The sequence below is a fragment of the Schistocerca nitens genome, chromosome 9 (genome assembly GCF_023898315.1).
Source record: "Schistocerca nitens isolate TAMUIC-IGC-003100 chromosome 9, iqSchNite1.1, whole genome shotgun sequence".
Classification (NCBI taxonomy): domain Eukaryota; kingdom Metazoa; phylum Arthropoda; class Insecta; order Orthoptera; family Acrididae; genus Schistocerca; species Schistocerca nitens.
In genome coordinates this window covers 262693458-262708655 of record NC_064622.1, presented here as the reverse complement: position 1 = coordinate 262708655, position 15198 = coordinate 262693458, and the positions used below count along the sequence as shown (strand labels likewise).

The 15198-nt window shown below is 45.3% G+C and overlaps 1 protein-coding gene across 1 annotated transcript in view; it reads right to left on the bottom strand.

The window, feature by feature from the left end:
* The window catches only part of LOC126203633 (uncharacterized), a 65494-nt gene extending 52015 nt beyond the window's left edge, over nucleotides 1-13479 (bottom strand). Inside the window, exon 1 of the mRNA XM_049938006.1 lies at nucleotides 13318-13479. Within this exon, the coding sequence (XP_049793963.1) occupies nucleotides 13318-13479 (162 nt within the window). The remainder of the gene's footprint in view (nucleotides 1-13317) is intronic.
* Nucleotides 13480-15198: the final 1719 nt, after the last annotated feature.

The window sequence follows — 15198 nt, the reverse complement described above, 5'->3', positions numbered from 1 at the left end:
GTGATAGTGAAGTAGAAACGAGAAACGGCACGTACAGCACAAAAGCGTACAGGCCGACCTCGTCTGTTGACTGACAGAGACCGCCGACAATTGATGAGAGTCGTAATGTGTAATAGGCAGACATCTATCCAGACCATCACACAGGAATTCCAAACTGCACCAGGATCCACTGCAAGTACTACTACAGTTAGGCAAGAGGTGAGAAAACTTGAATTTCATGGTCGAGCAGCTGCTCATACGCCACACATCACGCCGGTAAATGCCAAACGACGCCTCGCTTGTTGTAAGGAGCGTAAACATTGAACTATTGAACAGTGGAAAACCGTTGAATGGAGTGACGAATCGCGGTACACAATGTGGCAAACCGATGGCAGCGTGTGATTATGGCGAATGCCCGGTGAACGTCATCTGCTAGCGTGTGTAGTGCCAACAATAAAATTCGGAGGCGGTGGTGTTTTGGTGTGGTCGTGTTTTTCATGGAGCACCCCTTGTTGTTCTGCGTGGCACTATCACAGCACAGGCCTACATTGATGTTTTAAGCACCTTCTTGCTTCCCACTGTTGAAGAGCAACACGATCGAGCACCTGTTCATAACGCACGGCCTGTGGCGGAGTGGCTACATGACAATAACATCCCTGTAATGGACTGGCCTGCACAGAGTCCTGACCTGAATCCTATAGGAAAAATCTGGGATGTTTTGGAACGCCGACTTCCTGCCAGACCTCACCGAACGATATTGATACCTCTCCTCAGGGCAGCACTTCGTGAAGAACGGGCTGCCATTCCCCAAGAAACGTTCCAGCACCTACTTAAACGTATGCCTGAGAGTGTGGATGCTGTTATCAAGGCTAAAGGTGGGCCAACACCATATTGAATTACAGCGTTACCAATGGAGGGCGCCAAAAACTCGTTAGTCATTTTCAGCCTGGTGTTCGGATACTTTTGATCACAGTGTATATATATTGATAATATGGATGAGGCACGTAACTTTTGTTCGCGTGTTTAATACGAGGGCATGCTGAAAAGTGATGCCTCCGAATTCTTTATGTGAAAGCCCTTAATGCTTTTTAAGCAAAACAATAGTCATTAACATTCTTCTACATCCTTTTTATTTCTCAACATACTCACCCTGGCGATCAACACATTTCTCCCAACGATAGAATAGTTTGCTGATACCGTCACTGTAGAATGTTTTTCTTCGTTGGCGGAGCTTCACCCTCATCTCTGCTTGCTCCGCCCCATCACTATCAAAGTGTAGTCCTGGACCGCGTTTTTTTAAATTTTGGAGACAGACGAAAATCGGATGGCGCCATGTCGGGACTGTATTGAGGATCAATCGATAACAGTGAACGCAAAGGGTCAGATCATTACAGACGTCGCAGCGCTGGCGTGTGGTATGACATTGCAGTGCTGAAGGAAAGGGTGCCCCATGTGTGGACGAGCTTTCAGTTTTCTGAGGGTCTCGCAGTACCTTGCGGAGTTTACGTTGGTGCCTTTAGGCTTGAATTTCAAATGCACCACAACTTCAAGATCCAGAACTCCGCGAGCATGACCATGCATGCTGTCCTGAACTTTTTTGGCGTTGATGTTCCTTCGTGACGGAACGTCATTGACGCTCTCTTGTTTTCGCCGTCAAAATGGTGCACCCAGCTTTTATCAGCCGACGTGAAGTTGTTAAGGAACCCGTCATCTTCAAGCATTTGACTTAGTCCAGTCTCGTTCGATTCATGTCAGAAGTGAGCATTCGAGGCACCCACAGTGGACACAGTTTCCTGTGCCGCATTTCTGCAATGATGGCCTGTACATGCTCTCGAGAGATGCATCACGTATCTGAGAGCTGTTATGCGGCGATTGTCTCTGATGAGTTGATCAGTCCGATTTCGATGAGCCTTGTCGGTAGCCATATGTGATCGTCCATTCCGAGCTCAGTTAAGCACGTTGAGGTTAGCAACACCGTTTCATCCATTACGAGCACGAGCAACCCAACGTTGCACATTACTTATGTGCTTCTGTGAAGTTGGGAAGGTAGGAGACGAGGTACTGGCAGAACTGAAGCTGTGAGAACTGCTCGTGAGTCGTGCTTGGGTAGCTCAGATGGTAGAGCACTTTCCCGCGAAAGGCAAAGGTCCCGAGTTAGAGTCTCGGTCCGGCACACAGTTTTAATCTGCCAGGAAGTTTCATATCGGCGCACACTCCGATGCAGAGTGAAAATCTCATTCTGGAAACATCCCCCAGGCTGTGGCTAAGCCATGTCTCCGTAATATCCTTTCTTCCAGGAGTTCTAGTTGTGCAAGGTTCGCAGAAGAGCTTCTGTGAATTTGGTTAGGTAGGAGACAAGGTACTGGCAAAATTGAAGCTGTGAAGACGGGTCGTGGGTCGTGCTTGGATAGCTCAGATGGTAGAGCACTTGCCCGCGAAAGGCAAAGGTCCCGAGTTCGGATCTCAGTCCGGCACACATTTTTAATCTGCTAGGAATTTTCACACAGCTTACAATTTATAAAACTAAAATATTGCTTTTTGTTTGGATACGAATCTCAAATGCTTTTTCATTACAAACAAATATAGTTGTTCATAATGATGTTGATAAATCGTAGAAAATGTCTTAATAATTTTAATTCTTTTCATTTTTTAATCCTATCAATTTATAAAATTATAAATGATGTCATTTGAAATACTTCAGAGCCACATCGCTTTTAAATATTTAATCTGAATTGATGATCAGTTTCAACAGTACTTTGCTGTCGTCTTTGAACTGATATATGACATGGACGCACATTACATATTTAAACATGTTTTCTATGTCAGCAACAATGAAATACGCAAGTATGATATTTTACATATTTGTAACGTGCATCACCTTTTTCAAAATTGTGGTGTATACTTTGGCATTGTTAAAAAGTTAAATAGCTTGGAAATGCGAGACCTATCAGCAGGTAAACCACTATCAATTATTATGTCATTAATAAAAATACTATTTATTATGTAATCATGTTGCCATGCAACTTTCGCCAATTACTTGCGACCACACACGTGCTCATCTGTAGCTGTACTGAGTCAGGTACTGTGACAGGTAAGCTACCTTTTATGCCTGTTAGGTGACAGCAGTTTTTAAAATAAATATACAGATAAACGAGAAAACATGACATTCATGTAAAATCCTATGGCAAGGTCATACTAAGATTTTTTTTTTTACGGATTGTATGATGCCATCTAGACACTATGTGATGTGTAATCTTGGAGGTTGTTCCAAGGTAACCGCGCATATTTTATAAGTTGAAATGTTACGTCAGGTTGTTGTTATTGTACACTGATGTTACTACGTTGGTGATTTGTAAGTTTGTGACGCCAGGTAGCGTGATAAAAAATAGTGATTTCACAATCAAATACGTTACCCATAAATTAGTTAATTGTCCTGAAAATATTGCTTTAGAAATAAAACTAAGAAATCGTGAGAATAAATATTTCGTGCCTTATACAATAGTGCTCATCATTTTTTAAATGTTTTCGCACAGAACTTGCGATGTTGCGATGTGCAATGAAAATAAAATTTTAAATATTAAAACATTTTAAAAAAAACTTTAACTGGATTGCTTTTAATTCCAATGAATGTGGCATGTACGTTGCAGAACAAAATTTTTTAGCAATGCATTACTTAAATGACGATATTGCTTCTTTATGAAAGGTTGCATATTGACAACTATTATTACTGTGTAGTCTTTACTAAATGTCTGTAAGTTTCTTTAACTTCAGATTTGGACTTCTGTACATGTTCCTTATAAGCGTTTTGTATAGTTATCTAACGCAAATTCGAATTATAACATCTGTTACCATGATGCCACCTAGCGGACATAGGAGATAGCTTGCTTGTTACAGCGACCGACTCAACACAGGTCCAGACGAGCACGTGTGTGGGTGCGCGTGATCGGTGAAAGTTGTATGGGGCAACCAAGCATATTATGGTGGCCTTGAAGCATTTCCAGATGCTAACATCTTGGCTTGGAAGACATGGCTGAGATTGGTTGTGATTTATCTGCTGGTAGGGGCTGCATTACCAAACTATTTAACTCTTCACAATGTCAAAATATATGCCACAATTTTGAAAAAGATGAGGTATGTTACCAAAATGTAAAATATTATACTTACGTATTTCATTACTACTACTATAGAAAATATGTTTACAAATACAGTGTGCGTCTGTGTCGTACCGCAGATCCGAAGATAACAGCAAAATATTGTTGAAACTGTTCATAAATTCAAAATAAATATTTAAATACGATCTTGGCTCTGAAGTGTTTCTTCAAATATTCCAGAATGTCTGTAACATATAAAATCATAAATTGTGTAGTAAAATCTTACAGAATTAAATACTAGACCTTAAATGCAGCGTTATCAGCTTTTAATTGAAAAGTTGCTCTAAAATGCTGTATGCGCGACTTTGTTGCCAAAAAAAATCCCTTGTAGGATTTGCACCATAGCTTTAGTTTACAGGTTTATAGATTCAAAATACGTCCCTGGTGAGTTTCTTTTCCTCACGTTGATTGCATTTCTTCTGACCCTTCTGTTGAGTACGTCCCGTTAATTCTCTACGGAGTTAACGTGTAGCAACTAAGGTAGTGTCTGAATGACAGGATGGTTCAAAAGAAGCAGTTCTTTTACAAGGTATGGTCTGTGTTTCTCGCCATTGTCTTGGAAAATTTTGAGTGTAGATTTAATTCCCAACCTTTCTGCACTCATGTGCAAATTTTGCTTCAGGATTCTCAGAGTTCCATCGTTGTTTAATGTGCTGCCAATGAAAATAATATCTCACACACCAGATGGCAAAATACAGCCCCATTCCAAAATTCCAGAACACTCTCACCGTCCTATTTTACGACAGGTTGCAAATGTGTAGCCTACAGTTCGTCGTTTGACTTTCGCAACAGTATAGCATTTCGTTCGATAAAAAAATGCTGAATTTGTTCTCATCAGCTAATATATCATTATGCTATCACTTTGACCCTATGTGAAAGTGGTCCCTTGCGAACTGGAGGGTTTTGCCTCGATCCACTTTCTAATTTATGGCTTTTTCCTTTAGATTCTTCCGTTATACCCTTCTTCTCTGGTAACCTTAAGAACAGCTGAGTCACTTACTTCCACCTTACATTTTTGCTGCAGGTGTATTGTAATTTTGAGTGCGCTTAATCAGTGACTACGCTTAATCGTTCTAATGGTTACAAGTCATTCTATTTATTTAGTTTTCCTTTGCTGTCCTTCGTGAGAGACAGATTCTATGCGATCCTCCTCTTAAAATCGTCTTATTATATCTCTAACCTTACTTCTTAGTATATTGAGCAACATCTCTGTGACTCAACGCTTCACACCTTGAACGATGACAATTTGCTTCCGTTCGAATGTTTCATTACTTCTCTTTCATGCCAGTGAAGCCGTATAGACCACGCAGCATGACAGAACAATAACATGTGCGTCGACAGGAAGAAACAAGCCGCATCATAACACACACAACGGTAATTTGCAGGGTGATTTTTTCCACCGTGTGCGAACTCTAGAGACAGATCGATGAGCGAATAAGTAACAGAAAAGATCTAGTGAACTTATGTCATGATGGGCATGCTTTCCATCCAACAGACCATTTATTCAATCATACTGTGTTACAGAGTCAGCGGTCTAACGCCCGCTATACCATGCAATCGCAGTTACAGTATGCATAGTTTCCTCCTAGAGTGTGGTACTGTTCCTCATACGTCATGCCCTATCACCCTCTCCCGTCATAGTAATTGGTAATGTTGCGCCCGAATCACTTCTCACTCACCTTGTAGTCGATGTGATACAGCATTGTACACAATATTCGAATCGAGAGCTTGCCGACATGGTGTTTACTTACGGAAGGCAAACGGCAATGGGCGGCTGGCAGCAAGGTTTTGCCGTTTGTCTGAGTCAGGGTCGTTTCAGGAAGCAGGAAATCGTGTAGGACGTACCCGAAGTGTTGAGACAAATGTGATTAACATTGTGGAAAGTGACCGCCGTGTCAGTAACAGGCAGTTGGCCCGCCAGTATAGGGTAAGCCAGACGACCGTGTGCAACACTCTCCCTCACAATTGTTGCTATTCTTATCACTTATACCGTGTGCAGGGCTTACTAGAGACAGGCTTTCCACGTCGGGAGCAGTTTTGTCACTGGTTTCTTCACCAGGCAACCACAATTCCGGGATTTGTGTCATCCATCCTATTCACAGATGAGGCCACCTTTACGCGAAGTGGTATCTCCAGTCTTCATGGCAGTCATCTATGGGATAGTACGAAGAACCCCTATGGTATGGTGACAGCGAATCACCAACATCGGTGTAGCCGGAATGTGTAGGCTGGGATAATTGGCGACAGTATTTTGGGACCGGCCATCCTTCCACGTCGCCTAACAGGCCGGAAGAATCGGCGTTTCTTGCGGATGACTTTGCCTCCCATGTAGGAGAAGTGCCACTGATGATTCAGAGGGTTATGTGGCTGCTACGTGATGATGCTCCATCCCGCTTCGCCGTTAACGTCCGGACGCATCTCAATAGTGTCCTCCCTGGTCGATGGATCGGACGAGGGGGTCCAGTTGCATAGCCTGCTCGTTCACCGGATCTCAACCCGTGCGATTTCTGGTTATGGGCCCGTCTCAAATGTATCGCGTAAGCAGAGCCCATTCCAGATATGGGGACACTGGAGCAGCGTATTCATGCTGTTTGTGACACTGTTCAGACGCAGCTTGGCCGATGTGAACGTGTGAGACAGAACATGCTATGGCGCGTACACGCGTGCGTGTAGGAACATGGAAACCATTTTCAACACATACGCCAACTGTGGCTGCCTAGTACAGCGCGAATTAGACCCCAGTCTCTGTAAAAATGTATGATTGAATAAATGGTCTCTAGCGTGGAATCGATACATTTCCGGACATAAGTTCATTAGATCCTCTTTGTTCCGTATCCTTTCATCAATCAATCCCTAGAGTTTGTGCAATGCGGAAAAATCACCCTGTACAAAAGAGAACTCAGGCCATGCTCTCACATGACCGTATATTAAAGATTCACTTTCTCACAACGCTTCCCAGGTAATAATGAGGTGGCATTCAAACGCTTCCCACGTATATTAATTAAAATTATTACGTCTTACCTAGATCTTTACTGCACCGTCACCTTCAGAGTATTGCTCATGGGAGAGAATAAACAGATCTCAGTATTTCTGCCACTTTTGATACGTGAATCCTTGAAGTCTGTCTTCGTTGGGGTGTTTAGTACTCTCCGAGTTTCCGCTTTTATCTCCTCCAGGGTATCAAATATTTGCCCATTGAACTCAATTTGTATTTCAAGTAATAGGAAGAGGTCATACGGAGTTTAGTATGGTGAGTGCGGCGGGTGGGGAACAACTGCCATCTTGGTTTTAGTCAAAAATTCCTAAATAATGTAGGCTGTATGCTATTGTGTGTTGAAATGGTGGAGTACCCATTTCATTCCCACACCACGTCAGTGGACGTTTTCTCATCATGTCCTCCTTTAAACGTCTTAGATGAGATTCTTTATTGACCGTCTGACCAAGAGAGACAACCAACCTTACAAAGAATCCTATGAATATCCATGTAATTTTTATATCGCTTGACTGTTACAGGTACAAACGATATATATATATATATATATATATATATATATATATATATATATATATATATATATATGTGTGTGTGTGTGTGTGTGTGTGTGTGTGTGTGTGTGTGTGTGTGTGTGCGCGCGCGCGTGTTTTACTAGCTGTTACCCATGGGAAGACCGACACATACATTAAGGACTCAGGACATTTCATTGAGAAGCTGAAGAAACTGAAACTTGCACCAAACGACATCCTGGTCAGCTTTGATGTTGTTTCATTATTTACGAAAGTGCCACTCAGTGACGCTCTGGAGCACATCGGTTCCATTTTCCCGCAAGACATCAAAAAGCTCTTCCATGCAAGTCTCACCACGAACTATTTCACGTGGAATGGCGATTTCTATGAACAGCTGGAAGGCGTCGCCATGGGTAGTCCTCTTAGTCCAGTGGTGGCCAACCTCTTCATGGAACAATTCGAAGCACAGGCACTGGACGTGGCGACTTGCAAACCTAAGGTGTGGTACAGGTACGTCGATGATACTTTCGTGGTGTGGAGCCATGGTGAAGAACAGGTCGGTGACTTCCTAAGACACTTGAACAGCCTCCATGCCAACATAACATTTACCATGGAAGTAGAAAAGGACAAGAAACTGCCATTTCTAGATGTGCTGGTCACAAGGGACGGCGAAAACCTGGGACACAGCTTGTATCGAAAACCGACACACACGCACCGATACCTGCACAAACTGTCAAACCACCACCCGAGCCAGAAAAGAGGTATGATTAGTACGCTCGTAACGACAGCAGGGCGAATATGTGAGCCGCAACACCTCAAACGAGAAATGCAACACCTGGAAACTGTTCTGAGGAGCAAATGGGAATACAAATTGCAAATGGAAAAAATTCAAAAGCATCGTTCAGTATGCCTTAGACAATATATTCCGAGCAAGATCTTAAGGTTTGGGAAAGACCCACCGTCACGTAATATCCGTGTTAGGAAGCTGCTATGGGAACAGGGCCATCTTCGCCACACATTCAAGAGAAGTCAAAAGCTGGCAGACAAACAAAAGCTGAACGTAGTTAAAATGAGCTTTGGGATATCACTTCTGCTCTAAGCTGGTCGTATATTGTGTTCCAAAACTGAACAGCATATAGACAGAAGTGATGACACTTTCTGCAGGGCCTGACCACCATTTTGCAGGACAATGCTGAAGCACGTACAGTGCAAGCTGTTACTGATTTGTTTGACTGACGGGGCTGCTAAGTTCTATACCACCTACTGCACTCCCCTGACTTAAGCCCTCGTAAGTTCCACTCGGTTTCTAAACTGAAGGAAACACTTCACGGCATTCGCTTCAGAACTGCTACAAATTCGTCGGCCAATAGACCGCGCCGCTAGCTGTCAACACAACTGGCACTGCTAAGAGTATCCTACGACTTCCACATCGCTGTCAACGGGTTATACACAATGCTGGTGACTACTTTGAAGGTCAGGAAAACTTTGAAACACTTAGTTGCCACTATTAAAGTTCCAACCCTCGTAATTGTAGGCCTACATCGTTGACGTCAATCTGTTGTAGAATTAAGGAATATATTTAGTGTTCAAAAATTATGACGTTTTTCGAGAACGAAAATCTCGTCTCTAAAAATCATCATGGATTCCAAAAACAGAAATCTTGCGAAAGACAGCTCCTTCTGCTCTTTCACGATATCCACAGCAATGTAGACAACGGAAATCAGGTGACGCCGTGTTCCTTGACTTCAGGAAGACATTTGACTCCGTCCCGTGCTGCCGTCTACTGAAAAAATTACGATCTTACCGATTTTCGGACCACATTTGCAAATGGATTCAGAACTTCCTTGTAGACAGAACCAAACACGTCGCTCTTAGCGGGATAAAATCGACAGGTGTAAAGGTAGTTTGGTGTGGCCGAGCGGTTCTAGGCACTCCAGTCTGGAAACGCGCGACCGCTACGGTCGCAGGTTCGAATCCTGCCAAAGGCATGGATGTGTGTGCTGTCCTTAGGTTAGTTAGGTTTAAGTAGTTCCAAGTTCTAGGGGACTGATGACCTCAGCTGTTAAGTCCCATAGTGCCCAGAGCCATTTGAACCATTTCTGTAAAGGTAGTTTCCGGAGTTCCCCATGGAAGTGTGATAGGACCGATACTGCTTACAATGTATGTAAATGATCTAGAAGAAAGCGTTGGAAGCTATTTAAGGCTGTTCGCAGATGATGCGGTTGTGTATAAGAAGGCTGCATCAGCAGAAGGCGGTATCGATTCGAAAAATGACCAGCAGAAGATTGATGAATGGTACAGTCTCTGGTAGCCGACCCTGAACGTAAATAAATGTAACATATTGCGCATACATAGGGGAAAAAATCTACTACTGTGCAACTATGCTGTTGATGAGAAATTTCTGGAAACGGTATCTGCCATAAAGTATCTGGGAGTAACTATCTAGTGCGAGCTTAAGTGGAATGACCATATAAAATAAATACACTAATGGCCATTAAAATTGCTACACCAAGAAGAAATACAGATGATAAACGGGTATTCATTGGACAGATATATTATACTAGAACTGACATGTGATTACATTTTCACGCAATTTGGGTGCATAGATCCTGAGAAATCAGTACCGTACCCAGAACAACCACCTCTGGCCGTAATAACGGCCTTGATACGACTGGGCATTGAGTCAAACAGAGCTTGGATGGCGTGTACAGGTACAGCTGCCCATGCTGCTTCAACACGATACCACAGTTCATAAACAATAGTGACTGGCCTATCGTGACGAGCCAGTTGCTCGGCCACCATTGACCAGACGTTTTCAATTGGTGAGAGATCTGGGGAATGTGCTGGCCAGGGCATCAGTCGAACATTTTCTGTATCCAGAAAGGCCCGTACAGGACCTGCAAATAGCGGTCGTGCAGTCTCCTGCTGAAATGTAGGGTTTCGCAGGGATCGAATGAAGGGTAGAGGCACGGGTCGTAACACATCTGAAATGTAACGTCCACTGTTCAAAGTGCCGTCATGCGAACAACAGGTAATCGAGACGTGTAACCAATGGCACCCCGTACCATCACGCCAGGTGATACGCCAGTATGGCGATGACGAATAAACGCTTCCAATGTGCGTTCACCGCGATGTCGCCAAACACGGATGCGATCATCATGATGCTGTAAAAAGAACGTGTATTCATCCGAAAAAATGACGTTTTGCCATTCGTGCACCCAGGTCCGTCGTTGAGTACACCATGACAGGCGCTCCTGTCTGTGATGCAGCGTCAAGGGTAACCGCCGCCATGGTCTCCGAGCTGATAGTCAATGGTGCTGCAAACGTCGTCGAACTGTTCGTGCAGATGGTTGTTGTCTTGCAAACGTCCCCATCTGTTAACTCAGAGATCGACACGTGGCTGCACGATCCGTTACAGTCATGCGGATAAGGTGCCTGTCATCTCGACTGCTAGTGATACGAGGCCGTTGGGATACAGCACGGCGTTCCGTATTACCTTCCTGAACCCATCGATTCCATATTCTGCTAACAGTCATTGAATCTCGACCAACGCGAGCAGCAATGTCGTGATACGATAAACCGCAATCGCGATAGGCTACAATCCGACCTTTATCAAAGTCGGAAACGTGATGGTACGCATTTCCCCTCCTTACACGAGGCATCACAACAACGTTTCACCAGGCAAACGCTGGTCAACTGCTGTTTGTGTATGAGAAATCGATTGGAAACTTTCCTCATGTCAGCACATTATAGATGTCGCCACCGGCGCCAACCTAGTGTGAGTGCTCTGAAAAGCTAATCATTTGCTTATCATACCATGTTCTTCCTGTCGGTTAAATTTCGTGTCTGTAGCACGTCATCTTCGTGGTGTAGCAATTTTAATGGCCAGTAGTGTACTTCCCGTAACATAATTCTCGCGAACAACCACGATGAAAACATTTGAAAAATTAGAACTAATACAGAGGCTTACCGACAGTCAGTTTTCCCACGCTATATTCGCTGGTGGAACGTGGAAGGGGAATGAGTTGGTGGTAACAGAAGTACCCTGTGCCACAGACGGACAGGTGGCTTGCGGAATATTGATGTAGATGTACTAGTGAGTATTGGAAAGTAACGCACAATAATTTTTTCTGGACAGATTGCTGCTGAAATTCCAAAATTTCACGACGATAAAGTTTGAAGATTGCGCTGCAGAGGGTATTTTGTTTTCGTGTGCAACTCTAGCGAGAGAAGCCCGAACCACAAAACCAAACACAGCGCGCATGTTACTGTCGTCAACTTGTGAAGAGCAGCGAAGTATAGTTCGATAATTGTGGGGCAAAGGGCATAAATCGAGTGAAATTCACAGGGACATGCGTGGCGTGTATGCTGATGACTATATGGACCGTAGCAATGTCTCCAGTTCGTGTGCATTCTTCCAAGTGTACCATAGCGATTTGCCACGTTCCGGGCGGCCTGTAACAGCAGCAATCCCGTACAATGTCGGAGCCATTGAAGCAGCAATTTTGATCGATTGGCGTGTGCAACTGCGAACCTTTTCGCAGCAGTTCAACGTTTCCTGTGGTGCGGTGTTCGATAATGTTCGTGACACGTCGAAATTTCATAAAGTTAGTGCTCATTGGGTGCCTGAGAACTTGACAGACAACCACAAGGGCCAACAAATGACAACAAGGTTCGATCACTTAACGCTTTACGCCGTAGAAGGGCATGACTTTCTGAAAGCAATCGTCACTAATGATGAGTCGTGGTCCTACCATGGCACGCCCCAAATCAAACAGGCCTCTAAGGAGGGGAAACATGCTGATTATCCAATACGAAAAAAATTAAAAGTCACTCCGTCTGCCGGCCGGTGTGGCCGAGCGGTTCTAGGCGCTTCAGTCTGGAAACGCGCGACCGCTACGGTCGCAGGTTCGGATCGTGCCTCGGGCATGGATTTGTGATCCTGCCTCGGGCATGGATTTGTATGTCCTTAGGTTAGCTAGTTTTAAGTAGTTCTAAGTTCTAGGGGACTGATGACCTCAGATGTTAAGTCCCATAGTGTTCAGAGCCATTTGAACCATTTCACTCAGTCTGCTAAGAAAGTGTTTGTGACAGTGTTCTGGGATATGCATGGTGTGTGGTGGACTTTGCTGAGCACAGGACCACTGTGAATTCTGCAGCCTATATTAAAACTTGAATTAAGTTGCGTCTTCATGACAATGCTCGCCCCCATGTTGCTACTCCTGTTCTTGAGAAAATGGACAATTTTGGGTGAGAGGTGCCTCAGAATCCACCATACTGTCTGGACCTTACACCGTCGGACTTTCTTCTCTTCGGTCCCACGAAGAAATTCCCGGCCAGCCAATGCTTTGCGACAGGTACGGAAGTGAAATCAGCAGTCCGCAGATGGCTGTACTTCAACCAAACTGACTTCTACGAATAGGGCACAGTAAACTGGTTCCGTGATGGCAGAAACGTGTAGAGAACGTTGGTGACTGGGTATAAAAGCCGGTAAAAGATGTATGTTCATTTGTGACTTCTTTTGTTTTATTAGCTTCTAAACTTTTTGCTAGTAAAATTATAGTGCGCTGTTTTCGAATCTTATCTCTTAGATGTAGAACTGGGCAGTTTCAAACACAACGACTGTAATTCCTCTGAAATGGCAGTGGGTGAAATGAGAGCAGAGAAATACAACGGTACGTACCGGGTGCTGCTGGGAGCAGGTGCAGCTGACGTTGCCCTGCTGGCGGGAGCAGACATCCTGCAGCCTGGGCGGCTCAGCGGCGGCCAGGGCGACGCAACCAGCGGCCGCCAGAAGCACGGCCAGCGGCGCGGTCCCCGGCACCTGCTGCTGCGGGCGGCGCATCCTCAACACGACTGACGCAGCAGGCACCACCGCGGCCAGATAGCCGTTCCACTGCCGCCCGCCGCTTCCTGCGCGCCATCTCCGGCCCCCTTTCGTCACCACTCCCTGGGAACCACACGGCGCGCGCCAGCCTACCGCGTCTACGTCCGCTCTGTGAAGCCCCTTTTCAAAGGGCGACTGTCTCGTCTCAGTCGACTACCTGTGGCACGTGAGCACAAAGGCAGAGGCTTTCCTCGTCACTCTGCGAACATGTCCCGCTGGCAACGCAGGGCGATTTCTTGCCACAACATTCGCTATTGAGCCAGAACATTATGACCACCTTTGGCATAAATAACAGCTGTGACGCGTCGTGCCCCGGAAGCAATGAGGCCTTGACAGGTCGCTGATGGGAGATAGCACCATATCTGCACTCACAAGTCAACTAACTCCCGTAAGTTCTGGTGAGGGGGGCGATGAGCGCTGACGCCAAATTCAATCACATCCTAAATGTGTTCGAGCGGGTTCAGATCTGGCGAGTTGGGGGGCCAGCACAACAACTGGAACTCGCTACTGCTTTTCCTCGAACCACTCCATCACACTCCTGGCCTTGTGACATGCTGTATTATCTTGTTTCAAAATGCCACTGCCGTTGGGAAACTTGATCCTCATGAAACGGTGTACATGGACTGCAGCCTATGTGCGATACTCCTTGGCCATCAGGGTGCCTTGCACGAGCTCCGCTGAACCCACATGTAGCAACACAATATTCCCCAGGGCATATTGGAGCCGCTCCGAGCTTGTCTCTGTCCTGCAGTAAAGGTGTCAAGGAGCATTGGCTTAGAAGACGAAGCATTCACGCAGTCTCAATGGCATGATGAAGAAGGTATTGGGATACATCAGACCGTGCAACACTCTGCCCCTGTGCCAACGTCCAGTGCCGATGGTCACCTTGAGAGGTGGGGCACACAGTTTTAATCTGCCAGGAAGTATCATATCAGCGCACACTCCGCAGAAGAGTGAAAATCTCAGTCTGGAAACATCCCCCAGGCTGTGGCTAAGCCATGTCTCCGCAGTATCCCTTCATTCAGGAGTGCTGGTTCTGCAAGGCTCGCAGGAGAGCTTCTGTAAAGTTTGGAAGGTGAGAGACAAGATACTGGCAGAAGTAGAGCTATGAGGAGCGGGCGTGAGTCGTGCTTTGGTAGCTCAGATGATAGAGCACTTGCCCGCGAAAACCAAAGGTCTCGAGTTCGAGTTTCGGTCGGGCACACAGTTTTAATCTGCCAGGAAGTTTCATATCAGCGCACACTCCGCTGCAGGGTGAAAATCTCATTCTGGAAACATCCTACAGGCTGTGGCTAAGCCATGTCTCCGCAGTATCCTTTCTTTCAGGAGTGCTAGTTCTGCAAGATTCGCAGGAGTTTCAGTATAGTTTGGAAGGTAAGAGACAAGATACTGGTGGAAGTAGAGCTGTAAGGAGCGGGCGTGAGTCGTGCTTTGGTAGCTCAGATGGTAGAGCACTAGCCCGCGAAAGGCATAGGTCCCGAGTTCGAGTCTTGGTCGGGCACATAATTTTAATCTGCCAGGAAGTTTCATATCAGAGCACACTCCCCTGCAGTGTGAAAATCTCATTCTGGAAACATCCCCCAGGCTGTGGCTAAGCCATGTCTCCGCAGTATCCTTTCTTTCAGGAGTGCTTGTTCTGCAAGGTTTGCAGGAGAGCTTCTGGAAAGTTTGGAAGGT